The following is a 26177-nucleotide window of genomic DNA, read 5'->3' on the forward strand; positions in this document are numbered from 1 at the left end:
GATACTTACCGAGGTTTGTTCAGTGTCACAGACAGACGGACAGATGGACAGCCAGCAGCTGATGCAGGGGTATGCTGTACGGCTTTGTCATGGATTTGCAGAATTTGCAGTATTACCTCTCTGAGGAGCAGCTTCCCCACTGAATATTGGATGAGAGGCACAAAGGGATTCTTTTTACATATCGAACAACAAAGAGCTGATTTTAATGGGGTGGGAGAGAAGGTGATGTGTCTTTTACTGGGATTTAGCATCTCTCAAGGTCATTCAAGGTCACTCATTAGTCAGTTTCATACTTATACAATTTTTAATTGTAAAAAGTTACGTTTTTGTATTATTCCGACCATTTTGTGTATATTTTTTACAGGTCTGAGTCACTACATGTTCCCGGGGAGCTACTCTCACCAGTGCTAATAATATAAACAAATATATAATAATAATATAATAAAAAATCACCTTGTAGAAAACCTAAAGACTAAAAACATGAATGTCTGATTGTCACTTTTCCCGTTTTTAATTTGACCTCTGATCAATGACATTCTGAGTTTGGTACTATTGTTCATCCAATCATCAACATATTAAAATGTGTAACATTTTAGTAACTTTAATATAGATCTAATCTTACGTTATGTTTTCTGCCATAGTGTCGTTCCTACACATGGTGGTTTTAACTGATTTAAACCAGTGACAATTTTTTCTTTTTCGGTATAAGAAAACTGTCATTTGAAAACTTGTATGCTACTTATGTTCTTAAACTGATATTTGATCTTACAGACAAGAAACCCTGTTTGATTGATTCCAACTCTGAGAGATTAAAGAAAATCTTGCAAGAAAACACATTATTACAAATCTGTGGTTCAATCTCTGTCGACCTCGTTTTTTCTCCATCTATCTTAACAGAGCTGCCATCTTCATAAACAGATAAACAGACTCTGTTGTCAGATTAAAGTCAAGCCTAAAACTGTTTGATGTCACAGAATAAACTATAGATTAAAGCTGAGAAAACTGTACTTTAACGGAGGCACATTATCCTCTGATTCAGCGTCATCACTGTAACATTTGTATCATTGTAAAATGCAGAATTTGCACAACAGCTGTTTGCAAAGACAACAGGGTCAGCAACGCTTATAGATTATCCATGTTGCGTTCTAACGACCAATCAGCTAAGGCTACCTCGTGACCAAAAAGAACCAATCAGTGTCTACATCATTGTATCCAAACATCTCAGTTTTTGCACATCCACACTAAAAGGCAACCCCCGGAGTTTTCAAACTAAAATGGGGCCAGAAGCGTTTCCAAAACTTCTCCGTTTAATAAACTCCAGAATATTGGCAACGCTTGGCATTTCAGAAGCAGAGTTGATGCGTTTAGTATGGATGTAGCTGCAGGGGTTAGGGGGCATGCCAGACCAGATGGTTGGGCCAGACTTTAATTTTGCAGAAAGAGAAAGTCTAAAAAAAGCATTAATACGTCTCCTCTAAAATGATTGAACAACAATCATACTTAATCCCATGATAGAAGCCTCAGCGTGTGAGGACAGTCTGAAATATGAAAGTCTTGTCCGAGGCTAAAGGTCATTCTTGTTTGATCTGTCTGACACATTTACCGCAGATCTTTACAGCCGCTGACCTTTTCCACTGTTCAGCTCTGTGCTTGAATCTAAGAAACCATTTAGATCTGAGGAAATACTCTGAAGAAAGTTTAAACTTGGGAGTAGTTTTCTTTCTGCGCTCTCGCTGTGAGTTTTAATAGATTTCTGCAGTCCTGGGGTACAGTCTTTTATTCTGGGTCCAAAAAAGCCCACAGTGGAGAAAAGAGATTACCTACCCTCCATTTTCAATGATAAAGTGATGCTTTATTGATCCATGGAGAGAAATGTTCCTTTTGCCATCCACAGAGAGGTTAGAGAGCACAGATAGCTGCAGAGGAGCAGCCTGGAAGCTGGTATCTGTTTCCCCTACAGCGAGGTGGAAGTCTGCCAGGCTGGGGACCTGAGCCAGGACCAGGTCCAGCCTATCTGCTCACTTGTCCACCAAAATTATGTCTACACTATAACAGCTTAAAAGGAAAAATGATTTGATGTGCAGACTGGTCTTTCTCCCTCGTGCAGCCTTTTGTGGAGGGACACGATGAACAAGAGACAAAAGAAGAGATTGGACCTACATCAAGACGACCATAAGCTCTGTGAATGGGTAGTGAAGCCTGTGTTAACACTTGAAAGGTGTTTATAGTGTCGTCCTCTGTGAGAGCATGAGGACCAATGAGGAATGTAAAGGGGGATTTGGGTTATCTGCATTCTTATCACACCCTGTTTGAATTACAGCACTGTACGCGCCGACATGCTCACATTTCACTGTTTAAACAAGGACCAGCTCCTCTTGTAAGAACCTAAACGCCCAAACCATCTTTATGAAAAACATCTCCTCAGCAGAAAACGTCCTTTATTTGAACCCTAACGACATCTACGACCCATCAGCTCTTACTGCTTTCCTCTCTCTACAGATGTTGATGACTGTCAGTCGGAGCCATGTGAAAATGGAGGCACTTGCATTGACAAGATTGATTCATTCCTCTGCCTTTGCCTGCCCAGCTACGGGGGAGACACGTGTGAGAAAGGTGAGAGGGAGGAAACGGCACACACACACACACCACACACACACACACACACACACACACACACACACACACACACACACACACACACACACACACACACACACACACACACACACATTTACACACAGATACCGAACAGATGACTCCAAGCCATGTTAGGGGATTTATTATTATGCATCATGTTATTGGACTGTGTTGCACCAACAAATTCAGTGCATCGTGGTGTGTGTGTGTGTGTGTGTGTGTGTGTGTGTGTGTGTGTGTGTGTGTGTGTGCGTGTGCTGCATGCGGCGTGCGTGCGTGCGTGCGTGCGTGCGTGCGTGCGTGCGTGTGTGTGTGCAGCCACAGTGGTGAGCTTATTAAGATTCGCAGCCATCTGATAGCAGCAGTGAAAGGTGCTGGTGGAAATAATCCTGATCAGTGTGCAGCCATGCGGCTCTGTGAGACACAGATACACTGTGTGTCACACTGTGATGGATTCTGACTGACTCTTCTGTGTGTACTCAAATTTTTCCACGCCAGTTAATATTTGCACATTTTTTCTGTCAGCATCCCCACATACTTGGCCGCAGAATTATTTGATAGTTGTTACCCATCAAATACTCATTTTTATTGTGTTTGCTGTTTTAGCAATATTGTTTTATGGGTTGAGATAATTGCAGTAGCTGTGTTATGTGCCGGTTTAAGATTAAAGGTGTCCTGTGGGGCTTTGCCGTAAGTAGTAGTAATGGTCAAAGAACCCAGAGAGAATAGCTGTTACCAAGGTATATGTCGATATTCATCTAAATAAGGCAGACAAATAAACATTATTTATATGGGGCTTTGAAAAACAGGATTAAAATGGGTGTCATATGGAGAAGATAGTTAAAATGAGGGCAATGGAAGAGAGGCAGAATGCACTAGTGGGCCATATCTCCGACAAGGCTGTGAAAAAGAATTCAGTCCACAATTTTATGGGATCTTCCTTGGGTCATGCTCCATCCCTTCACAAAATTGAATGGAAATGGGTTCAGTCATTTTTCAGTAATCCTGCTGACAGACAGACAGAAAGACAGACTGAGTAATGGGAATGAAAACACAGCCTCCCTGGTGGAGGTAAACATATAAAAACAAGCAGGAATAAAACAACAAAATTGAATAGAGACAAAGTCAAAGAAACCAAGTCAGTTTTAACATAATATTAAAGCAGTAGCTCAATATTTTGGGAAAAATGCTTATCTCTTTCTTGCAGACAGCTGCCAAGATACAATGTGTGTTAATAATTGAGCTTTTAAGAATAAGCAAATAAGTAGAAAAGAACAGAGCCATGGATGGGAAGTCAGAGAAACAAGCCACTGAAAACAAGTAAAACGAGCAATTAACTGGCTGAGTGTCAAATAGATTGATTTAGGTGCTCGAATGTGAGGATCCATACCAAGGTAAACAATCGATACAGAGGAAAGATTTATATGAATGTAAGAAAGTGGAATTAGATTTTTGGACGGCACAGTATGTCTAAGTGGTTTGTGGCACTAATCAACCCCCATACCACATTCAAACCAACACACACTCAGATACATCAGCTCCCTGGCTATAGCCACATCCACCTCTCTCTCTCTCTCTCTCTCTCTCTCTCTCTCTCTCTCTCTCTCTCTCTCTCTCTCTGTGTGTGTGTGTGTGTGTGTGTGTGGTTGTATGTGTGCGCTGCAGTAGTAATGAGGATTAATGAATATCTAACCTTAGTAGTTATAAATGAAACCGTGGGCCTCGGTGTTATTAATGAATACTAATAGTGCAGAGAGAGGGCCACGTGTGCAGCGAATTGAAAACAATCCAGTATAATTACAGTTCGTGTATTTAGCCTCTCAAGATGCCAGAGTCATATATTTAAGTCGTGAGTGAGATAGAACGCTTGGTTAAAAAGAGTAAATGGTTCTTCTGCTTCCTCTCTCCTCCCACCTTAGACAGACTGTTTTATCTTTCCCCATGTTCCTGCACTTAACTGTGCTTTCACGTGCCCTTCGAGGAGTAATTTTAGCTCCTCTCATTTCCCCTTCTCTTTTCTCTTCATCTTCCCAGACATAGAAGGCTGCGAGCACGGTTGGTGGAAGTTCCACGGCCACTGCTACAGGTAGGAATGATGGCTGCACCGGGAAAATGAATGGAGCCACAATATATTTACCTGCAACCACAGGGGCCTCGTTTATCTGCATTACTTCTTCATACCCTTGAGTTATCCGTGACATACTTACTGCAGCACTCTGTGCCATTTACACTTGGGCGTGCTGCATAATGTATGAAATATGCATTTTCACATCCACTTTCACGGCCTTGTTCCACAGGTACTTCACCCACAGGCACACGTGGGAGGACGCAGAGAAAGACTGCAGAGAGCACAGTGCCCACCTCAGCAGTGTCATCTCCACCACAGAGCAGGAGTTTATCAATGGTGGGTGTGTGTTTCTGTTGTTGTGGTTCGACCAGAACTTATGTGGAAGACACTCACGCAAATGTTCACAAAACAAAAAAAGTACAACTTCAACAACGACATGTAAATTCACTCCAACCAAAAATATACAACCGAACAACACCATAGAAATACTAATCTTCGTAATTGTCCTGATTTGTTCATTTATATTATGACGCACGCAGAGTTGAGGACAGAGAAAAGAAAGGAATTAACAAATAAAATGATGAAAAGAACATATAGAACAAAGGAGTGTTAATCACATAGATATATCAGTGTGGGTGTCAGATTTCTTACAGTGTAATAAGTCAAAGATTGATCCTGTACTGGTTCTCTACAGGCCTGGGTCATGACAATGCCTGGATCGGACTGAACGACCGCACAGTGGAGGAGGACTTTCAGTGGACTGATGGAAACGATCTGGTGAGAGTTTGAAAGGACCTGAAAATTTCACATCAGAAAAAACTGTCTAGTTGATAAGATCGGTGATAAAATGAGCACAAATCAAAAGCTAAAATCCTGAAGAAGATGCACTCGGTTTTTATTGAATAAGGATTCAACGCCCTGAAACTCAAATAATGTGCATTATCAGTTCTGTGTCGGAGCAGTTTGATCAGATCTCAAAGGAAGAAGAGCTCTGATAAAGATTTACTTATAGTAAATACAGAAATCTCTTATGAACAAGACACAACTGTTAAAACATTTGTATTCATGAAGGACTACATTGTTGACAATAACAAACACATTTAAAAACAAGTCTTTAGGACCTTAAAAGATTAAACGTTTCCATTTATATGCTAAATCAAATTTTTAATCTTACACATGGAATTAATTGGAAAATGAAAGCATTCATCTTTGCCTTTAGAGAAAACGAAAAAGTTGAGAGACTTCCAGAGAGTACTGAGAAAGGAAAACTAATGCAGCTGAGCTAAAGCCTGTCGGGACCCGTTGGGACAAAAATCTTGGAATTCCTTCAGGTTCATGATCAGCCTTCAGGTTCGGGTTAGGTCGGTCACAATTGCTTGGTTGGTTTTTTACACAGCACAGTCTGTACTTGGGTAAAACAAGCAGTAACCATGTGTGTCAGGGACAGGACGATCTCTGAGCCTCAGCTATCATCTGATGACGAACTAGCCTCCTCTTTGGATGTAGACAGCGGATGTGCGAATCAAGACTTCAGATCGCTGTTTACCGTTTACACTCACACATTTTTTTTATCTATGAGTTGAATGTTTCTCCACACAAAACACAAACAGTGGCTATTTGTAGGTGCTTTTGGTCCAGAGGACATTTTGGCTGATCTCTATTAACAGCTATCTGCTTATGAATACAGAATGCTTGTTGTGCTCGGATAGTTTTCTCTCTAGGATGGATTCGGACAGAAAAATTCGACCCGAGCCCCAGTCTCAGCTGAACTGTGTTGCTCTTGTGCAGGTTTATGAGAACTGGAGGGAGAGCCAGCCGGATAACTTCTTTGCAGGTGGCGAGGACTGTGTGGTGACCATTGCCCATGAGGATGGCAAGTGGAACGACGTGCCCTGCAACTACAACCTGCCCTACATCTGCAAGAAAGGCACAGGTACTGCAACACTGCTGAACCGAATGTAACCAAACAGTGGATAGCGCTCAACAAACTAACTAGTACTTTTAGCATAATTTAAATAAACGTGCACATACACAACGACATGTAGAAATGATTGGTTCTCACAAAGCTTCAGGAGTTGCTCAGAATTCAGTAACTTTTGTGAAAATTGAGATTTAATCTCAACTCTTCATGGTCTCACTCACACTTTGACCAGGCAGCAGAACTGTCGTTACGGATATTGTCAATACAATCTGAAATTCCTCTGTTCGGTTCCACCAAGTTTTCCTCGTACTCACCTTCACCCTGAGACCCGACCCAGCCAGCCTGAATGTGAAGATGCAGAGAGATCTTACAGGATGCAAGGAGAGCTATAGACAGGCAGACACAGTGGACGTCCAGGAGGGGTTAGAAAAGGAAGGATTAAGTGGTTGGGGAGTGTTTGTTAGTCTGGCTGTGGTCTCATGGCTCTGTGGCTTGGCTGTGTTCCCTGTGGACCGCGGAGACCCGGTACCTCCCCCTGGACCCACCACCGCTCAGCTCAAATTGCAGATACAGAAACAATGCTGCCATCTACAGGCAAAACACACTGTAATACTATGCTTTCTACACCTGCAAATATGGACAGTGCCCTAATGTCAGTATTTTTACACAACAGATGCATGAAGTGAAAGTGTAGACTATTATCGTAAATTAAATCATGGACTGAAAACATGTACATGTATCAACTTCTATCTGCATGATTTATGATTTAATTCAATTATTTTCAGTGTTGTGTGGGACCCCGCCCACAGTGGAGAACGCCCATTTGATAGGTCGCCGGAGGTCACACTATGACATCCATTCGGTGGTGCGCTACCAGTGCTCTGAAGGCTTCTACCAGCGTCACATCCCGACCACTCGCTGCCGGGCCGACGGGAGCTGGGAGAGACCCAGGATCATCTGCACAAAGTGTGAGTGTCTGTTTTCAACCCGCAGGCCGCCTGAGAGAGGTCAGAGGAGACTGGCTGCAAAGGCTCTGGTAACTCAGAGAACCTCTCTATACTAATGTGGGGAGCACAAAAGCATTGAATAACATAGAACCTTGAAGCAGAGGGTCATGTTGGGTTCCAGCCCTGTCAGCCGAGAACAGAAAACGTGAGGCTGCAGTGGACACAGGTTCATGAAAACTGGACAGTTTAAGACCTGGAAACTTAGCCTGGCCTGATAAATCTGCTGAGGCTGCAGATGGTAGGGGTAGAAATTGGCATCAATGGCAGGAATCAATGAACCCATCTGCCTTGTGTGTGCTGGTAATGGTTTAATGGTATGGGAATGTTTTCTCCCACACATTGGGCTCATTAATACCAATTAATCATCATTTTAATACCACAGTCTGTCTGAGGATTGAAGCAGACCATGTGCAGGCCACATTGTACAATCTTCTCAAGGCGGTTTCCAATTTAATAATACACCATGCTACAAAGCAAATGTTCTGTCACTAACTTAACAATGTACTTAAATGCCCCCTCATCCTCATCCACCACCTGACTTGATTGCTAGCTTGAAATCATGTCTGCATGGAGCAGAATTTTAAAGGATTGTTTCCAACATCATGTGGAATTGATGCCATGAAGTACTTGCACTACAGAAAAAACTATGTTTGAGGTCTGTTTGGAAAACTGTGTCTTCATTATCACTAAATATGAATGGGATTAATTAAATTCAATAATCTTACACAATAAATTGTGTTGTGTATCTGCTATAGTGCAGCATATAACATCTCGTACAACATATAACAAGCTACACCTTTGTTTCCATTCTACCTTCAGCCCGCCGTTCACACCGGTACAGACGCCACCACCACAATCAGCACCGCGAGCGCCGCAGCCACAGGAGACACGGCGGAGACGGACACAAGGCCAGAGAGGACGCAAACAGCTCCTACTGAACCAAATAACACGACATGTCTGCTACGCCTAGGTGCTAACCATGGCCCATAAAGAAAAGACAGTAGTTGACATCCCTCCTGTTTTCCTTTCGTGCTTCTGACCATGCTCTCTCCGTTTAGCTGATGAATAAGGTTTTCTTACTGTAACATAAAGTTGATCTCCATAACCCTGTCACTGAGTTTGGGTGTTTTTGATGCCTCTTATTGTTTTCACGCTGCTTCCTTTAACCAAGGTCCATGCGAACACTAACTCCTACACTAACTCGTATTAACACCCGCCCTCCGTCCCCCCCCTGACAGTAAATCCTGCACCTCTCTGGGTCTGTCGGGCCGACAGCAGTGTGTGAGCATGTGTGAGCGTGTGCATGTAGAAGAGAGGCGTAGAGAAGTGCTGAGTCAGGTTTTCTTTTCTAAAAGTTTGCTTGTCCCACATGAAAAATTACTCTCATCCTAGTTTTCTGTTTACAAAGCACAGATGTAATTGATGCAAGACAGCGTTCAGCCCCTGGTAACCCTGAGGTTTTTGTGTGTGTACTGTAGCTGTTACTTTTTTCTCCCATAGAGTTACTGAATAGCTGGTCTGTCTTAATCTACTGACATGCTTTTTTCCTGATATTTACTATGTTTGTGTATGTTGCTATTTATTATGAATCATTTACAAGTGATATACTTTCCCTTTTTAACTTATATTTCAAAAAGCCAACGTAACATCATTTTTTTCTATATAAGTCCAACAATCAATTAGTTACAAAGTTAATCATTTGATTGCCTCTAATCTCTGTACTGTAAATATTGTGGTGTTATGTCATTGGCTGATCCTTAATCAATAGCTGGACCTTGTCCAATCAAATAGACCCCCCTCTCTCCATAAGCACTCTAAACTAAAGCATATATCCCATTGACATAGTTAGTTTAGATGGGATTATACCGTACACCCTCGAGATAACCACTTGATTGTATCTGAATCGCTAAATACTTTCGATCTTTGCACGGCTATATTTACATGATGGATAGAATGTCACAATTTTTTTGTCTTTGGTCCTTTTGATATTTGATCGGTCATCCACTTTTTTGGTGTTCTTATGACTTTTTGTCCTGCTGTTGTATTTCATTCTTAATAAAGTGATAAAAATTTACATTTCTGTTTATTCTTTAATTAACTCACTTATTTATTTCTATATTGTAAATGTCGCAACAACCACCGATTTTGCATTGACGCTCTTGATCCCCTGAGGATGAATCCCAATATCTTGGCTTATCCATTGACTTTTCCCATTGCACTTTCACTGATCAAGTGAAACCTATTCATATTTATCTAATGACTGCCATGAAACTTTACATTGATACTTGTCTTCCTATGAGGATGAATTCCGATATCTTAGATTATCAATTGACTTTTCCCATTGCACCAACAAATTAGAGTTTACATTTATCAAGTGAAACATCTTAATGTTTATCTAACCATTGCAATGTCAATTTGTACCTAGACAGTCATGCTACCCAGAGGTTGTGTCCTTAGGACCCGATATGAAAACACCTTTCCTCCATTGGCACCTGAGGTTGACTCTTGTGGTTTTGACTGTAATGTCAAATATAAGATGAACCACCATGAAGTTTCCCCTCAGTATGAACAGTATGAACTGGTATGAACCAGCTCCCCCCTCAGTTCAAAGTTCCATCCAACACTTAACTATATCAAAAATACTTACAAATTAATGGCATTAACATTTTCCTTAATAATTCAATGTTAGCATGCTGACATATTAAACTGACATCATGAACATGGTAAATACCCGATGTGAGCATTAGCATGCGGATTTGATCATTTAGCTTAAAGGCTCACATGGAGCTGCTAGCAAGGCTGGACCTGGGTTGTTTGTTTCACTGGAGGGAACAGGTCCTTCAGTCCATTAGTTTTTTAAGTGAAAGTGCTGTTGTGTTTAGAATGTTTCTGTCATGTCAAAGTTCCCCCAGTGGATGAAACTCTTAAAGACTAAAACTGTTTGTAGCCGCACTGCTGATCAGTGTGTCGCGTGATCATTTGTGTTGCTGTCGTGTGTCACAATTCACCTTGACCCAGGTTCACTGCTTATCAGTTTGACAACAGCAGCAGCTCAGAGCACATAGGGCACAATGGCATCATCCGACGGAGGGGACAATATTGACCCTCTGAGGAAACGTCTTATTAAACCACCAAAATGCTCAGCTGGTGTAGAAAAGCAGATTTTTGCTTTATTAGCTCAGACACGGCAGCATTTGTTTTCATTGTACAAAATAAAGTGAACCATGAGATACTGAGTTAACTAGAATTATTGGTTAATCAATTGATGAGTTGAACAGAGCCAATAATAAATCATTAATCAAAAACAGTAATTTCTGATTTCGGGTTCTCTTATTTCTATATCAATAAAAACCTTAAGGTTTACTGTTGAGGCTGTAGAAAACTGTGATGCTTCATCGTTTATTGACATTTTATAGACATAATTATCAGTTGATCACAACTTGATCAGTGCAGTGACAACATGTAGATCCAGACATTGCACAGTATCTGTCAACCTCTGATACCATCTCTCTTATCACAAACTCAACTTATTCAGGCTTTCAATCCTTCATTGAATTTTATCAAGTTACTAAACTCTTTAGTTTTGGTTTTTCACTGACCCAGTACAAAACAAACTTAAAGCTTTGGAGTTTTGTTGTGGATTCCTGCATAGAAACTATATAATAAGACTTTCACACTCCAGTGGTTTGTTGCTGTCCTATATATTTAGGTTAAGAGACTCAGTTTGGAAAGATACCATCTCTGTATCTGCATGAGTCACCTGAAAGCTGTGCGAGATGATCACAGCCCTCTACTTCATCAACTGCTTTCTTATCAGGGGTCCAATAGTCCGAGCAGGGAGTGCTGCGCCAGGTGACGGATGGTTGTAGACTTTCCCTGGGTTTTAAGGTTGAAAAATTGGGTGTTTTAAGCAGTTTGTGCACAACAGAGAGTCCCAGAAAACATTAGCCTTGTCATAGCGTGACGTATTCCTCGACAGTCCGTGGCTGGAGTGAGGTTTAGTTTTTCTTCTTCTCGGTGTTGGTCTGTCCCTTGGGGACAGGTTTCATAAAAAAGGTGGGGCTGGAGTGGCAGCGCAGGGCCAGCAGAGCCGGCACCGCAGCAAGCAGCACGTTGAGGGTGATAACAGGCCACCATTTGTCTGCAGGGACTCGGTACGTGAAGGGAGTGCGGGAGTGCAGAGATGCACCGATATGGCACCACTGGGTCTGGAGGGAGGAAGCCAGAGAAGCAGGAAGAAGCCAACGTTAGACTCTATATGTTGTAATTTGCTTTTACTAGGAATATGAAGAACTGCAAACACATAATTACCAGTTACCTGAGCCATGGCTCCAGCAAAGAAGATGGTCCAGTCTAACATCCAGCTACACCCTGGTGTTTTCAGACCGTAGATGAAGACAGTCAGCAGGGGCAGAGCGTAGAATAAATACACCAGCATCTGAAAGAATTGTGCACAAGAATCAGTTATCGAGGATGTACAATATATTTGGTTTCATTAATTCTGTATTCAGACTGACCGTAACCCTGGGGAAGCCGACTGGGTCTTTGAGGTAGGGCTCGTACTGATAGATGTATGTGAAACAGGTGTCCAGAGGACAGTCCAGCACCACCTGGAACAGAGACAGAAACATGTTAGCTAATATCTCAAAGAGTGCGATAAGAGGCAGAGACACTGAAAAGAAACATGTGGTTTTACTCACAAAGCCTCGGAAAACTGAGAAGAGCATGGCTCCCATTAAGAGAAGTGACAGAAGCAGGTCGACCGGCCTGGTCAGTAGACTTTTCTTCTGCTCCTCTGCAACCTAGTCAACACAGGAGCATTCTCAGTTAATGTGGGTACACTCCATCTCATTATTTTTATAGTGATTAAAAGTGTCATAAATTGAGATGGCAGATTTGCTTTAAGTTTAACCTGTTTTCATTTATATTTACTCATTATTTAAATTATAGTAACTATTTATTATAATTTCCAGGAACGTTTGCAAACTAAGAAAGTGCGTTACCTTATATTTACTGTTCATATCATCTTTCATAATAAAGTCCATCGTTAAATATAAGACAGATCTTCTGCATCTTAATTTGAAGAATCCTTTTCAAATGTGTGTGTAGATAAACAAATAAAGGTCAATACAACAACTTATTGAATTTATATTATTATCAATAACAGGTCACCGTCAGTGATAATGAAATATATGTGTGCAATATGATGATATATAATGTATGATGATAGAAAAGGCATCTATTATTATTTCATCAAGCCTCAAATCGCTCTCAAGGGCGATGTTTTCATCATTTAGATGGTGCTTCGTGTTCTTCCACACACTGATTCAGGGAGGACATCAGCCAACAAATTAAAAGACAAATTATGTGTCCTTATCTGAAGATTAAATATAATCATGAGATTTTAGTTAGATAGTTTTTACTTTGATAGAAGTTCAATTAAATGAATCTCTAAAGGAAAACGGTTTGAAGACACTCCTCTCAGATATTCAGAATATTGTACATGTCTCACTATTTGAAATTCACCTTGTCTGCTGTGACAACTGGCATCTCTCTGTGTCTCCTGAAGAGCACGGACGCAGCCCAGAAAGGCACCACGAAGAAGGGGACGTTCCTCCAAAAGGCTGGACGAATGTTAGACCCGTATTTACCTGCACACAGGAACACCATCAATAGAAATGCTCTCAAACAACACTCTACCGTTCAGAGAAAGACGGCGTTTATTTAAGCAGCTCTCACCGACGACCACTCCTGGGATGAGAACAATTTGGTGGCCGATGGAGGAGCCCGCCCACAGCAGGCCCAGGCTTCGGTAGGACTTCCTGCACAGACAGGAAAACAACAAACTTCATCAACGTGCGTCTGTAAACATGCAGAAGATAATCACAGACGCTGGTGATGGGACAGCTTACCCTTTAAACATGCGGTGGATGATGAAGAGGAAGAGGACAAAGTGAAAGACGCCTTCCCAGTAAGACATCATCACAGCATAGGCGGTACTCAGATGAGGCTCACCCTGAAGAGACCGAAGCACATCGTGGTAAATACTTTTACTTTTGACACATAAACACGTGGAAAAGAAACCATCGTTAGGAAGTAGTGTTTTAAATTTGGCATGTTGATTCAATTTAAGTTCCATAGGATTCTCTTGTGACCAGATAAGCTTGAAAAATGTCATTAAGATGTGTGTGTGATGATGTGACACAGAATGACCCATTTGGAAGTTCTCTCACCATCTTCAGATAGAAGCCCATGAAGCCAGAGATGAACCCATCTTGCTCTAAAGCGTTCGTCAGGCCCACCATGCAGGAGAAGGAAAACTCTGCGAACACTGCAGAAACACAACAAACATTCACACTGCTGCTTCCACACTCGGACCACAGATACAAGTTTAAATGTGTGTGTATCTAACTGTACCGTAGAATAAAGGGTCCACGTTGGTCTTGTGTCGCACAGTGAGGAGGACGAGAAGAAGAACAGATCCCAGGACGACCAGTCCCACGCCCAGGATAGGTAGAGGTCTGAGGGGGAAAAAACACAAGCGGTGGACTCCTCCTCGGTGGGCTTTGCTTGCATTTCTCGTCTTTAGTCTATTAGGCAGTCTTTTTCACATCCTGTTAAATAAATCACCTTGTGCTTCTTAAAGTTATCACAGACCATTCTTCTATGGAACCGACGTTTTCATTAAACTAATCAGGAAAATAATTAGTAGACTATTCAATGACAATAATCTTTGGTTCCAGTCCCTGATTTTACTAGAATGTACAATTTATCATTCACATTCATACTTCCATCAGGAAAAGGTGAGGAGTAATTTAGAACAATGAAGATCTTTAATCCTGGAAACCATTTAATTAACTCTATTATTTCCTTTTAGACACGATATCTAACACTGAATGTAACAAAATAATTTTGTATGAACAAATTAAGAATCGGAAAGTTTGAATTCTTTTACTTTTCAGTGGAACTCTATTGCACTGATCTTGGCACAGACAATGAGTGAATTTGGGTCATATTATAATTTTATAATCTTAAATTCAACTTTATAAATTTACTATAGTCAACTGGTTTTAACATTTGACTCTATTTTCTTAAACTAATCGTTTCTTACTTTTATTTTCTTGTTAGAATCTTGTTTTGAGTCCAGGTTTTCACCAGTAACTTTAAACGAGGTTGGATCAACACGCTTTGGAGGATTAGGTTTGATAGGACGTTGTCTGTCTTCCCTGTGTTGTGTTGAAACAAAGATTCGTTTATCATTATTTTTGAATGTGTGAATATCTTCTCAATGTTAACAACCCTCTATATCGATGGTAATGGGCCTGTTCTCAAGCCTGTAACTATCAGCAGCTCTCTTGTGCAAGGCCGCACACACATACACACGCACGCACACGCACACGCACGCACGCACACACTTACTCCTGGAGGGCAAGGACGTTGTTCAATGTGTATAAAACTCCAGGAGCCAAGAGAGAGATGAGAAACACGGAGACTTCCACCGGCGGCCTCATTGTTCCAAGCGTATCGTTTGAAATGTCCAGAGAGAAATATTCCCAGTTAAACGCGGTGACAGGCGGTAGAACCAGAACGAGGCATGTTAGGAGCCAGTGTCCTCTCCACTGCTTGCAGAGGCAAGGAGACAATTATAAAAGGTGCGTCAGTCGTTGGCTTTTGATCTGTGAAGAAACAACGCACTGGCTCGCTCCAGCGTTGTCTGCAGGTCTCAAAGTTCAACCCAAGAGTCACGACCACCAGGTGGAAATTTAAAGGAAACGCATGGAAACGTGTTGGGTCGTGCGTCATGCGTAAGTTACGCATTTGGCTCTGCATTCTTTATTTTGATATCTTGATTTGATCTGTTGGCTGATGTTGCTTTTGAACTTAATGAGATGTTGTTCCACATGTTGCTGACAAACCATTTGATTCATATACGTTGACAGTGCAGCTAGTACACACTGCCGCCTGCTGGTGGCAGCTTTCCTCCACTCTTGTCCTCAACTTGTCCTCCTCTGCTTTTGCATTCTATCTTTTTTAGGATTCTAGGAACATGAGATAAGTAGGCAAAGGAAATAGTTAAAAAAAAAAAAAATCGGTGTCATATTGCACAGGTTGAAGTGTTTTGTAGGCCCCTGTGGCCCCTGGGGTTCACTGGAGGAGCCATCTGTCCGTGTTGGTATAAGATTAAGAACAGCTAAGTCTAATGTCTCCATGCTTGATTAAATTCTGGATTATATGCGAGATGGAACATAAAGTTCAGAACAAAGATTATATTGTTTTATTGTTGTCAGGGTGTTTGATTAAATCTGATCATTATTGTTACATTTCTTTATGCGGTGTCTTTGCATAACATTGGATCACGTTACTCTATTTACTGCAGATCATCAGCATTATGCAACTGCCTCTTATGGATGAACAACATTTGTAAAGCAGGCCTTCATCTAATGCAACTTTATCTTCTGTAACAAAGCTGCTGAAGAGGATTATGCTGCTGTTGCCACAGAAACTTAGTGACCAGTGGAAAGGGAGAGTAGAGAGGGGTGGGGAGTTCAAGAAGAGAGTGGAAGCCGACAGATTCAATCAGACTTATTGAAAAACCCTTCGCCCACACAGCTGACAGGTTTTTTCATTTTGAGATTTTCAAGATTTCTCTCTTCGACCATGTTTCACCCTTTAATCATCGGCATCATGGTCGTAAACACCTCCCTAACTGTCGTCTACTGGACCTTCCTGCTGGGAGATGTCTACTTCAAGTGGATGTTGGAGCCAGAAGACAAACCCACGAAGGTGGTCACCCCGGCCTGAGGGAGTCACTGTCAATATGGACCAACTTCACTGAGTGACTGGGTGGTTATTTTTTTGTTGCTTCGGACTAGTTCAGCTTGTAGTGCTTTCTGTGGAGCCGTTAATCTGCTTTGTGTTTCACCTGAAGAAGAACAAGACCCCAAATGCGAACGACAAAAAATTTCTGAAGTGAACGGATCCTGCAATAAATGAGACAGGAACCCTTCTCACAGGTAGAGTATCCGAAACTTTTTTCACATCAAAATACGGTTGAATTTCATGATTTTATCCTCCGTGAATTGTCTTGTTTTAATATTTGTGGCTTGACAGTGTAAATCTGCGCCTTGAACTGCACCACACAGAGTCGACAGGTTCCTCGGGTGATGCTAAATGAGCTCCATCTTCTTTTTTTGCTTGTCTGCTGACTCAGTGAAAAGGTGTCCCTGGTGGCGGTGGTATGTGTCAACCAAATCCTGCCCAGGATTATCTCAGACCATCGAGCCTTATCCTCCTCACATCTCCACCCTGACACACGTTCAGACACCTCGCACTGCTTTTTCACTTCAAACATTCACCTCTTTTTGTTTATCTTTCTCTCGCCTTGATTTTCATTAGAAATCGCCTTTTTTGAGCAACATGTCGAACGATTTCTACTATGGGCTGCACCCAGTCTCTTGGTTCATTCTCTTTGCAAACGTCGCCATCACCATCATAGAATGGCACTTTCTCATTTCTCAGTTTTGCAAACTTCAAAAGCAAACGGAAAATGATTCTAAAGCCTAGAGGAAGCGGTTTACGGCACATCCCGATGCTCCGCCCAGATCTGAACGGATGAAAGTACATTTTTAAGATCACTGTTTACCTGCCCACTAGTTGATGGTGGGTTTTTGTCTGTTTAATATGAAAGAGACCACCCGCTTAGGTAAGCCTTTTGTTTTGCATGACCTTAACCTTGTGCCATGTGTTTGTGTTTATCTCCAGAGCCGCCTGTTTACCACACCTGCTAATTTGGATGTCCTGTCTATGCACAAGTCAACGAAAAAAGCTGAGGAGCCGTTTCGAGTCTTGATCACAAGGTAAGGAGTTGACTTTGTGTCCTCAAATCATCAGCGTCATCTCTTTCCTTCCATAACATTTGATCAACTTTCATATTTGAAAAGCAGTTGACAGTCTTCCATAAGTTACATTTGATGTTGTATAGTTTTCCGACCCCTGAGAATATTTACTGGTCACAAAGCTCCGACTGCAGTTTTGCCGTGAAAATATTGTGTCATATTAGTGAAATTATGTGACAGGATATTTATAGATAACCTGCTGCTTAAGATGAATTAATGCATGATATATATATCCACAGAGTGATGCCAGTTTAAGCCCTGGAGAAACTGGGTTTACTGTAATATATGTATCATATATATATGTATATGCAATGTGGTCATGGAGGACCATAAGCCTCTTTGGCATATTACTGTCCACCTCTCGTCGCTCATATCTCTAATCCCTGCAGATGGAAAGCTGATATTGCTCTGTGACAGACTCAATCCTATTAACTGTGTCTGTCCTATATTCACCTCTCCTCCGTCTCACATTCCTTGCTCTGCTGGAAATTTGACCGAGGACCCCCTCTCTGAAAAACCTAGAAAGAGGAGTGCTGGGATTTAGGTCTAGACGAGAGATTAGTAGAAGTGGCACACTTATGTTATTTTTTTCCTTGTCTGGTGAACTACATTTTTGTATTATTCTGTTGCAGCTCAGAGACAGTGTTCTCATTTTTCAAAACCATCTTGACATTTCCATCTGTCCGTCACTCCTTCCACCCCTCCGAGCTTCGGAGAACGTTATAAATCTTCTAACGCTCAGTTCCTCTCCCTCCTCCTCTCTGATGATACCCGTTTTCCCAATGAAGGAGCCGGATCTTCAACAAGACAATGAATCCCTCATCAGCCAGAGAAGCCACCACCAAGTTTCACCCCCTTCTCTGAACAGCCTCTCCTTAAAAGAGAGTTTCTATCTGTCCAAATATACCAAGCACCAAAACCATGAACCAATTACCATTCGTGTCCCTGAACGCCTCGGGAGGAGCTCTGCTGTTGAACCTCTCACATGTGGCGTTGGAGCACCGGCAGCTCCTGCAGCTGTCCAGGAGGAACGAGGAGGAGGCCTATTTTGTGGACTACATCCCCCCAGCTAGAGACGCCATAACTCTGCCGCGCAATGTAGTCTACGTCCTAATTGGGGTGGTGTTGGTTGTAGTGGCCACTTACGCCATAGTGGGACACCTGATCAAAGATCTGATGCATGACCTGGCAGGTACATGTAAAACCCCCAGGCTGGTGTCCTCTCCTTCCCCACTCTGGTGTTCATGTGTGTGGTGTCACTGAGCCCTTTTCTTACCCAACACTCTGAGGTCAAGGTGGTAGAAACATTTCGTCTTTCCCTCCATTTTCCTTTTGGGTGAACGTGTTGCTCGAGGACTCTCCTTCACATTTATCCTGAGGTTTGTGTGCCGTGTTTAACCTTCCCAACACTTTCCTTGTTATACCCTTTAAGGTCAATTCCAAGGACCAAAAAAAAAGAGTGAATGGCTGCCGCTAGAAGCCTCTGAGAGTGGTAATATACTTCCACTAAGAACGAAAATCACTTAATCCTTTATTTCCCCTAATGAAAGTCAACAGCAACTTTAATTAGGCTTCCCTTGTATGGTAAATTCCACTTCTTTCAAACTCCATTACCCTGTTTGTGACACAGGCCCTTTAAAAAAAGTAGTCTCTAATGCCATGTTTAGACAGCAGCACTATTATTTGTACAAATAAGAAAGTTGTTGATTTCCCCTTTAAAAAACACTGTCAAGTCACAGAGAACCATGACTTTCATTTCATTCTTTCACTCTCATTCTTCTCCTGATCACAGACTGGATTTTTGGGCCCAAACCGGTGGAGGATGATTCAGAGGAAGGTAGAGCGGAGGTAAAAGAAGAGCGATGCCTGAGTGTTTCCAGTAAACTAATGGAGAGGGACGTGCTGAGGATGGAGATGGAGAAGGACGGGCTACTGCCTGGTTTCCACCGGGGAGACGGAGACCACCGCCGCCCATCCACCCCTCATTTGCTGAGGAGCTCCATCCCTTCGTCATACCCTGGAGAAAAACGGATATCTACTCATAGCGTGACCTTCGCCTGCCCCCTGACCCCTTATGTCACTTCCCTCTGAGTTTTTCCACAAATTCAAGTCACATCTCATATGTCAGTGCGGTGATCAGTGTTGTGACTTTGTTGTAGTGATGCTAAAGCATTTGATTTAATTATTAAAAGTTAATGTGAACACAGTCCATATTGTCCTTCATTTAATTATATTGCATTATGTTGCTATTTAACGTCCAATTTGTCACCCATCAAGAGTATCTTATTTTGAAATGTATAGAAATGAGAATGTTTCCATCACATATCAAGAATTTATTGTTAAATTGCACATGATTGGTCTTTTCTGTTCATTTTCCACAACTGTCACTCTCCATCATTAGCTCACACATTTCCATGTTGTGGTGTTGGACCAAGCTTCTCTCCAGTAAACAACTGAATAATACATGAGAGCTGTTGTGTCTTGTCTGCTTTCATTAATCCATCTTACCTCACTGTAATACCTGCTGTGTCAGGGGCTGTGACCTTATTTACAAATGCCAAGGATTAGTCGACATCAGCCATATTAGATACTGGCCGGTAATGATGGATGCACCAAGGATGGCTGGATGGATAGACAGATAGATATAGATAGATGGATAGATAGTTGGATAGTTGGATAGTTGGATAGATGGATTGATAGATAGGGATGTAGGTAGGTCGGTAGGTCTGTACGTATCCTTTATGCAGCAGTTGAATACTTTCCCTTTTCGGAGAGCTGTCCTTGGTTCCCCTAAGCTTGATGACCTCAAGCCTCTGCAGCTAATCTAGTTTCCAAATGCGAAGCTCAACGAGCGAAGGGATAGGGAGGGAAACAACCTGAGCATATATCATCACACTGAGAGATAAAGACGTGCACGCTCAGTGTAGTGTTTAGCCAGAGGAGTGTAAAGACACCTAATGAACTGGGGGGGATCCTCAGCTGCTTCTTTCTGGCTTTGCTGTTAGAGCAACAAGAATAGAAATTCTGTGAACGCATGCCTAAAGTCGGAGAACTTGTTATTTCCTCCAGATCTATTTTGTGTCTGTTTTCATGGATTGACAAGTAAGAGGGAACCTTGTGTGTCTGCTTCTTAACACAGGGATGACACAGAGTTGTTAAGTGGATATCCTCTGGCTGACGGCAGATATCTGAAGACGCTGGCGATGGAAACGACGTCCGACAGCTTAAACGCTCGCTTCAGGGAGGAAGATGGGTCCGTGCTCTTCGAGTCTTACATACCTCCGTCTCGGGACGCCATCAACCTGCCTTCCTATATCCTCTACCTAATCATGGCCGTCTTCATCTTGTTTTTTGTTCTCTATGCCATCATCGGGCACCTCATCAAAGACCTCATCCATGACTTTGCAGGTTTGTATCTGCAACTCTTTAGAAAACAAGGAAATACAAAAAGTGCCGCTCTCCACGGTTAGAGCAGCCACTCCATGTGTTTTACTCACACATCCTCCCTCGGTTTCTGTGTTCCAGATTTGCTTTTTGGGGAGCAGCCTGAAGAAGTGGTGGTGAACTACTGCGAGGCAAAGGATAAGTTCATGATCGACTGGTGCCCAGAAACCTCGCCTGAGCTGGAGGCGTTGGCTCGGGCAGAGGAGAACAAGTTCATGGACAGGGACTTCAGGAAAGCTCCCGCCATCTGGATCCTCTCCACAGAACCTCTGGGGAACCTCAAGTCGGGCCCTCGTGTGGTGTTCGGGAACAGAGCTTAGAGAAGAAATGGAAGAGGAAGGTGAAATCTGATTAGAGACTTGTTGTCGTTGATGCTGACTTCCTGTATCTGGTGTGAATGTGTGAAGACTAATGTGACTGAAAAGGTTTCAATGAGTGGCTTTGACATGCTGTTATTGTGTCAGGTTGAAAATGTGTTATTGTAGGAGTGGTGGTCACTCTTGTCTGTTGGGGCTCAATGCTTCAGTGGTCTCAGGAGGACATCCAGTGTCTGTTGAGGGAACTGCAGCTGATTTGCCGCAACACACGTGACACAAAATGCAAGCACATAGGCTGAGATGATCAAACATTAGAACATCATTAACATTTCATCCCTGATTAGTTAATATCCTATGAAAGTATTAATGTTTTGTATATATAGATAATATCAGAATATGTATATGTGCAATATGTCTCCTCTGTAGAACATTTATGTCTAAATTAATGAAGTCAAGTGTATGAAGATACATCTGCTCAGATTAAGAGCTACACATTAATATGCAGATGAGCCTAGTTCAATAAAAACAATTGCAGAGTGCTTGTTTTTTAATGTTTCACTTTCATGTCTGTCGTATATGTGGAAAAAGCTCTCTGCTCTCTATAGCAGGTACAGTGAACATATTTGCTGTTATATATAGACAGTAGAATGTGAAAACTAGGATGTTTTCTGAATTTTCTTAGAATTTATAGGGAAACATAAGCCCAACTGATGGTCACATGGATTTAGTGAATTTGAGAATAACCAATAACATAAATATATGTAAATTTAAACCAGATGTATTACACAGAAAAATATGCATATAGCTCTTATACAGGCATCTTGGGATCGTCCTATTGAAAATAGACATTTAATCGGGTTATGTGAATAAATACATTAGTCGACAACCTCAAGCATTTTGGTTTGAAATCATACAGGCCAAATGGTTGATTCCAATAAAACGAATCAAAAATGAATCGTGTGGCTACATCCAAGTCATGAATGAGAACACAAAACACTAGAAAAAAACTAAATGAGACTAAATAGTGCGGTTGAGGGTGATGAGTCCATAGTTTGAGTGAACATGATCATTAAAAACATAAAACATAATTTACCCTGATCTTAGTCAGACTAAACGTACACCTAAAGAGCCAGTTCAACCAAATAATAATAGGAAAAGTAAAAAGAAAGATAAAAAAATGTCTGACGTAACTGCAACCTTGGTCCCAGGAGAGGGCGCTGTGGTAAAATTGGCTCCATATGCCACCTCAGCTGATGCAGTGAAGGAGAGACAGGGACCTTTTCAGGTTTAAATGAATGTGTGGGGTTAATGAGTAACAAGCAAACACGCATCCAGTAAAAGAACAGTAAGTAAATGTTTTCTGTCTCCACCATGAGTTGTGTTTTTAAGAGTTGAGTTGGTGCAGTGACATTTAACAAGATTACCAAAGCTGTGTCCATCTTCACATCATCTGGCTGATTTGCCACTGAGCACTAAAGCAAACAATGACATAATCTTATTAACTCTGTCCCCCCTAATCCCTTTTCTCTTTGTTCTTCAGAGCAGGACCCCCCGAGTTTATGTCACTATCTGTGGCTGATGGGCTGGATAAAGTCTTCTGCAGCCTCAGCAATTTGATACACATATCAAGAGTGTGAGTGGGATCTCAGGGAACTTAAATACTTCACTTATAGGAAGGTGATATTGTGATATAAGGATAATGTGCCTTGTGTGCCGAATGGTATGTGTCAAATAATCACAATCCCCATTTCTAATGAAGTTGTTGACTGTAATTACAGATCATATCATTTGACAACTGACACTATGTTGTTATGAATAGGCTTCATGGTGTAAAGCACACATTTTTGGCAAACAGGCGAAACTTAATGGTCGGTTTGTGGTGTATAAAATATGCAGATGTTGGTTTCATATGGCAGCTGGTGATATGAGTGTAATATACACACAGACTCCTAATTTGCAGTTGCATAAATCTGTAGACTAAATAAAAGACTGAAATAAATTGATTAAAAACCGTCAATTATTTCATAGAGCATTTTATAATCGGCTGAGTCTGGAGTGTAAGCTATAGTTTGCTTTGAAAACACGGCTGTGGTACTTTTATTTTGGAAAAAAATCAGATTCCCTCAGTTAAATCAGCGCATTGTACACATTGCAAAATAGTTTTGGCCCAGATTTGTTCCACACAAACACTGCTATCTGGCCCATATACCACATGGAATGATGTCAGCACCTGTTTGCCAGATCTGGACCACAAGTAAGCCGTACTGCATGTCAGCCTAAGGTGCCAAATGTGGCCCACATTTGTTTTGTACTATTTGGTCCATATTCTCCAATTACCACATGGGCCACTTTCGATTCACCTCAACATTACACTTTGCTTAGAGCTTCACATGTTTGCCATAAAGTCCCACATTTGTTTTTGGGATATTTGGGCCACATTTGCTATTTTGCAAGTTGGCAACTTCAGGCTCTCATCCATTTTGACCGGGCCACGAGAAAGTCAGAAGTGCTGCATCATTGTCTGAAGTGGCCCACATCCGTATGCTATTTGTATTTGAATGAATGTAGACATACTACTGGCTCTGAAAGATTATACATAGCCATATATAATGATAAATAATGGACATGGAGTACATTATACTATGCTGAGTCTGCGGAGTGTATGGTATAGTTTGCTTTGAAAACGAGGCTGTGGCACTTTTGTTATGAAAACAGCCAGCTACCCTCAGTTAAATCAGGGAAAGTGCAGACACTTATTCTGGGGGATGTATTGTTCTTGTATTGTTCTGTTGTGGTGGTGGTGATGGTGGTGGTGGGCTGGAGGAACAGCAGGGGCTCTTCTCTGCAGGATGGGGGGGCGACATCCTACACATACACACACACACACACACACACACACACACACACACACACACACACACACACACACACACACACACTCACCCCCCCTTCTTTCTCCCTCTCACTCTCCAAACCAAATCTGAGCGGATGTGCGCCGCAGATGTCACGCTCCTCCTGGATGCTTGTGTTTACCGCTAAGCGATGACTGGTGCACGGCTGATTTGAAGGAGGCTAACCGGCATGGATGCCCGTTGTCTGCAGGAGTAGCCTCCATGGATTGGAGCTCATCATCGCCGGAGCCAACCTGGGGACAGAGTGAGAGGTGAGGCGGCGCAGAGCGGAGCGTGTGCGCGGAGGAACACTGGCGCTCATTGGGCATTATAACAAAACATATGAGCCGAGGGTTGGGGGCTCATTAACGCACTATCTCCTCTCACAGTGTCGCTGCGTTCTGTCATTTATGTCAGTTCTCTACAGAAAGCAGAGGTACAGCTAATAAAGGCCGTTCTCCTGCACCAGGCTGCATCAACACAGCATCCATCTGCATGATTTATAGATCAGTGCAAGCTATTGAGGCCACTGGCGATTACATTGTGTGACTTTGACTGTCGTGATGCACCGGATGTCTGCATCTTTACCCAAATACCTTCATGATAAGAATGATGAACTGATGAAATGTGTATGAAAAGGAGGATTTTTCACGAGGCTAATTGTGGCCTACTTTGCACTAAAGAACACTGCGGTACAGTAGGAATTATTTAAAGGGTCCAAATGTGCATGGGGATGTGCATATGGCCCATGAGACACTTCATATAACAGGCACAGATGTAATAACTAAAAAATACTTCACACAATCAGGTAAGAATGAGCGTAAATTAAATAAAAGCACAACTTCCAATCATTAAATATGTTTGGTTAGCCTTTTATATTATATTTTTCATGCACTAGATCCTGTACTAAAATTACTTTGCAATGGTTTAAAAAATCTCCATGCAGTGTAGTGTGTAGGCTAATATGTAGGCTAGGTTATTACATCACTAAATCCCACAAGCACATTTACAGTAACATGGCATATCCCACTGAATTTTGCTTAAAAAGTAGTAAAACATAGATATGATACCCGGCCCACCACAACGCTGCAGCGTGTCTGTTCCTGCACCTGGTGAATTTTGAAACCCCTGGCATGCAGCAACTGTCTTTACCATTTGTAACCCAGCAGCTGTCAGAGGAATTTACAACGTGCACGGTTAGGAATGAGGAGGACCGATGCAGCACTGTATAAAAAGACGTATAGCCCGGTCGCGATGGCCAAACAGTGAGCCTGAGCACATAGTGTTCAATTATAGGTCCGTTTATTTACTTGTTGTCATTTTATTGTGAATGATGTGTTTAAGTGCGCTCTAATCAAATTGTTTCCACCAGATTAAGGGATGATTGATTCCACTGATAGCAAAACGGTTTGGACAGATAGCGTGGAAGCCTATAGTGAAAGGGCCCAGTTGAACTCTGACCCTCAGCACCCCCACCTCGCAAGAACTCTCCTCTCCCCCGTTGGGACTCCCTGATGACCCCCTACTCTCCCACACAGATGCAAATTAAATTGCACTATTATTATAGTCAAAGGATTTTAGTGTCTTTTTCTTTTCTAGAATGGATCTCTGCTTTAAAGATTACAAAAAGACAGTTAACTTGTTATTCTGCATGATGTTCACACCTCTGTAAGAGTTGTAATGGATAAACAACTGAGGAGGTTTTGTCACTTTATTTCTATTGTGTTATGTGCGTGTGTCAGTCGTGCTGATGATGCCTTGTTGTGTTTCTCGTCAGTGCTGTGCAGGAGGATACTTCATCCAAGATCACAGGTCACATGTCAGGTACATAGCTTTTCTTTAATAAAAACTCCTACGCCTGTGAGAAATCGTACAAACTACTCAAATGACTTGCTAATTCTTTGATTTCTTGTTTTTCTTCTGTTTAGATTTGTGCAGTGATGAAACAGACAGCTCTCTTCCTCTCCAGCTTCACACTCTCAAGCAGTTTGAGCAG

General features: G+C 41.9%; 3 protein-coding genes and 1 long non-coding RNA gene across 7 annotated transcripts in view; 3 read left to right on the top strand and 1 right to left on the bottom strand.

Moving 5' to 3' along the window:
* The window catches only part of LOC118117205 (neurocan core protein-like), a 42515-nt gene extending 32808 nt beyond the window's left edge, over nt 1–9707 (top strand). Inside the window, exons 14-20 of the mRNA XM_035169257.2 lie at nt 2500–2613; nt 4672–4723; nt 4935–5041; nt 5400–5482; nt 6494–6638; nt 7412–7594; nt 8453–9707. Of these exons, the coding sequence (XP_035025148.2) occupies nt 2500–2613; nt 4672–4723; nt 4935–5041; nt 5400–5482; nt 6494–6638; nt 7412–7594; nt 8453–8571 (803 nt within the window). The 3' untranslated portion in view covers nt 8572–9707. The remainder of the gene's footprint in view (nt 1–2499; nt 2614–4671; nt 4724–4934; nt 5042–5399; nt 5483–6493; nt 6639–7411; nt 7595–8452) is intronic.
* Nucleotides 9708–11018: 1311 nt separating this feature from the next.
* tm6sf2a (transmembrane 6 superfamily member 2a) lies at nt 11019–15386 on the bottom strand. Its single transcript, XM_035169179.2, has 10 exons — nt 15053–15386; nt 14051–14154; nt 13867–13964; nt 13546–13649; nt 13373–13455; nt 13160–13284; nt 12334–12435; nt 12151–12243; nt 11952–12071; nt 11019–11841 (listed from the first exon to the last, which is right to left on the bottom strand). The coding sequence occupies exons 1-10, from the start codon at nt 15142–15144 to the stop codon at nt 11632–11634; spliced, it is 1131 nt and encodes a 376-aa protein (XP_035025070.1). The 5' UTR covers nt 15145–15386; the 3' UTR covers nt 11019–11631.
* A 694-nt stretch (nt 15387–16080) lies between these two features.
* Nucleotides 16081–21829, top strand: LOC118117162 (small integral membrane protein 44). Of its 4 annotated transcripts, none has more exons than XM_035169182.2 (4): nt 16081–16647; nt 17396–17490; nt 18318–18721; nt 19322–19997. In XM_035169182.2, exons 3-4 carry the CDS (start codon nt 18451–18453, stop codon nt 19618–19620), a joined length of 570 nt encoding a protein of 189 aa, XP_035025073.1. In that variant the 5' UTR covers nt 16081–16647; nt 17396–17490; nt 18318–18450; the 3' UTR covers nt 19621–19997. The 4 variants fall into 4 exon arrangements, with proteins under 4 accessions (XP_035025073.1, XP_035025071.1, XP_035025072.1 ...); XM_035169180.2 differs by lacking the exons at nt 18318–18721; nt 19322–19997 and adding exons at nt 20669–20937; nt 21055–21829 and having other exon boundaries at nt 16094–16647; XM_035169181.2 differs by lacking the exons at nt 16081–16647; nt 18318–18721; nt 19322–19997 and adding exons at nt 16718–17293; nt 20669–20937; nt 21055–21829.
* Nucleotides 21830–24224: 2395 nt separating this feature from the next.
* LOC118117357 lies at nt 24225–26177 on the top strand. Its single transcript, XR_004697784.1, has 3 exons — nt 24225–24453; nt 25959–26005; nt 26110–26177. It is a non-coding gene; the product is annotated as an uncharacterized LOC118117357 (long non-coding RNA).

This window comes from Hippoglossus stenolepis, chromosome 11 (assembly GCF_022539355.2).
Source record: "Hippoglossus stenolepis isolate QCI-W04-F060 chromosome 11, HSTE1.2, whole genome shotgun sequence".
NCBI lineage: Eukaryota > Metazoa > Chordata > Actinopteri > Pleuronectiformes > Pleuronectidae > Hippoglossus > Hippoglossus stenolepis.

Coding starts and splice junctions, on each gene's coding strand:
- tm6sf2a (XM_035169179.2), bottom strand. CDS start 15,144: ATGAGGCCGCCGGTGGAAGTCTCCGTGTTTCTCATCTCTCTCTTGGCT. Junction 13,285..13,372: donor CATCCCAGGAGTGGTCGTCG/GTGAGAGCTGCT, acceptor TCCTGTGTGCAG/GTAAATACGGGTCTAACATT. Junction 12,072..12,150: donor TCGGCTTCCCCAGGGTTACG/GTCAGTCTGAAT, acceptor CAATTCTTTCAG/ATGCTGGTGTATTTATTCTA.
- LOC118117162 (XM_035169180.2), top strand. CDS start 16,624: ATGAGACAGGAACCCTTCTCACAG. Junction 17,491..20,668: donor TTTCGAGTCTTGATCACAAG/GTAAGGAGTTGA, acceptor TTCTTAACACAG/GGATGACACAGAGTTGTTAA. Junction 20,938..21,054: donor CCTCATCCATGACTTTGCAG/GTTTGTATCTGC, acceptor TCTGTGTTCCAG/ATTTGCTTTTTGGGGAGCAG.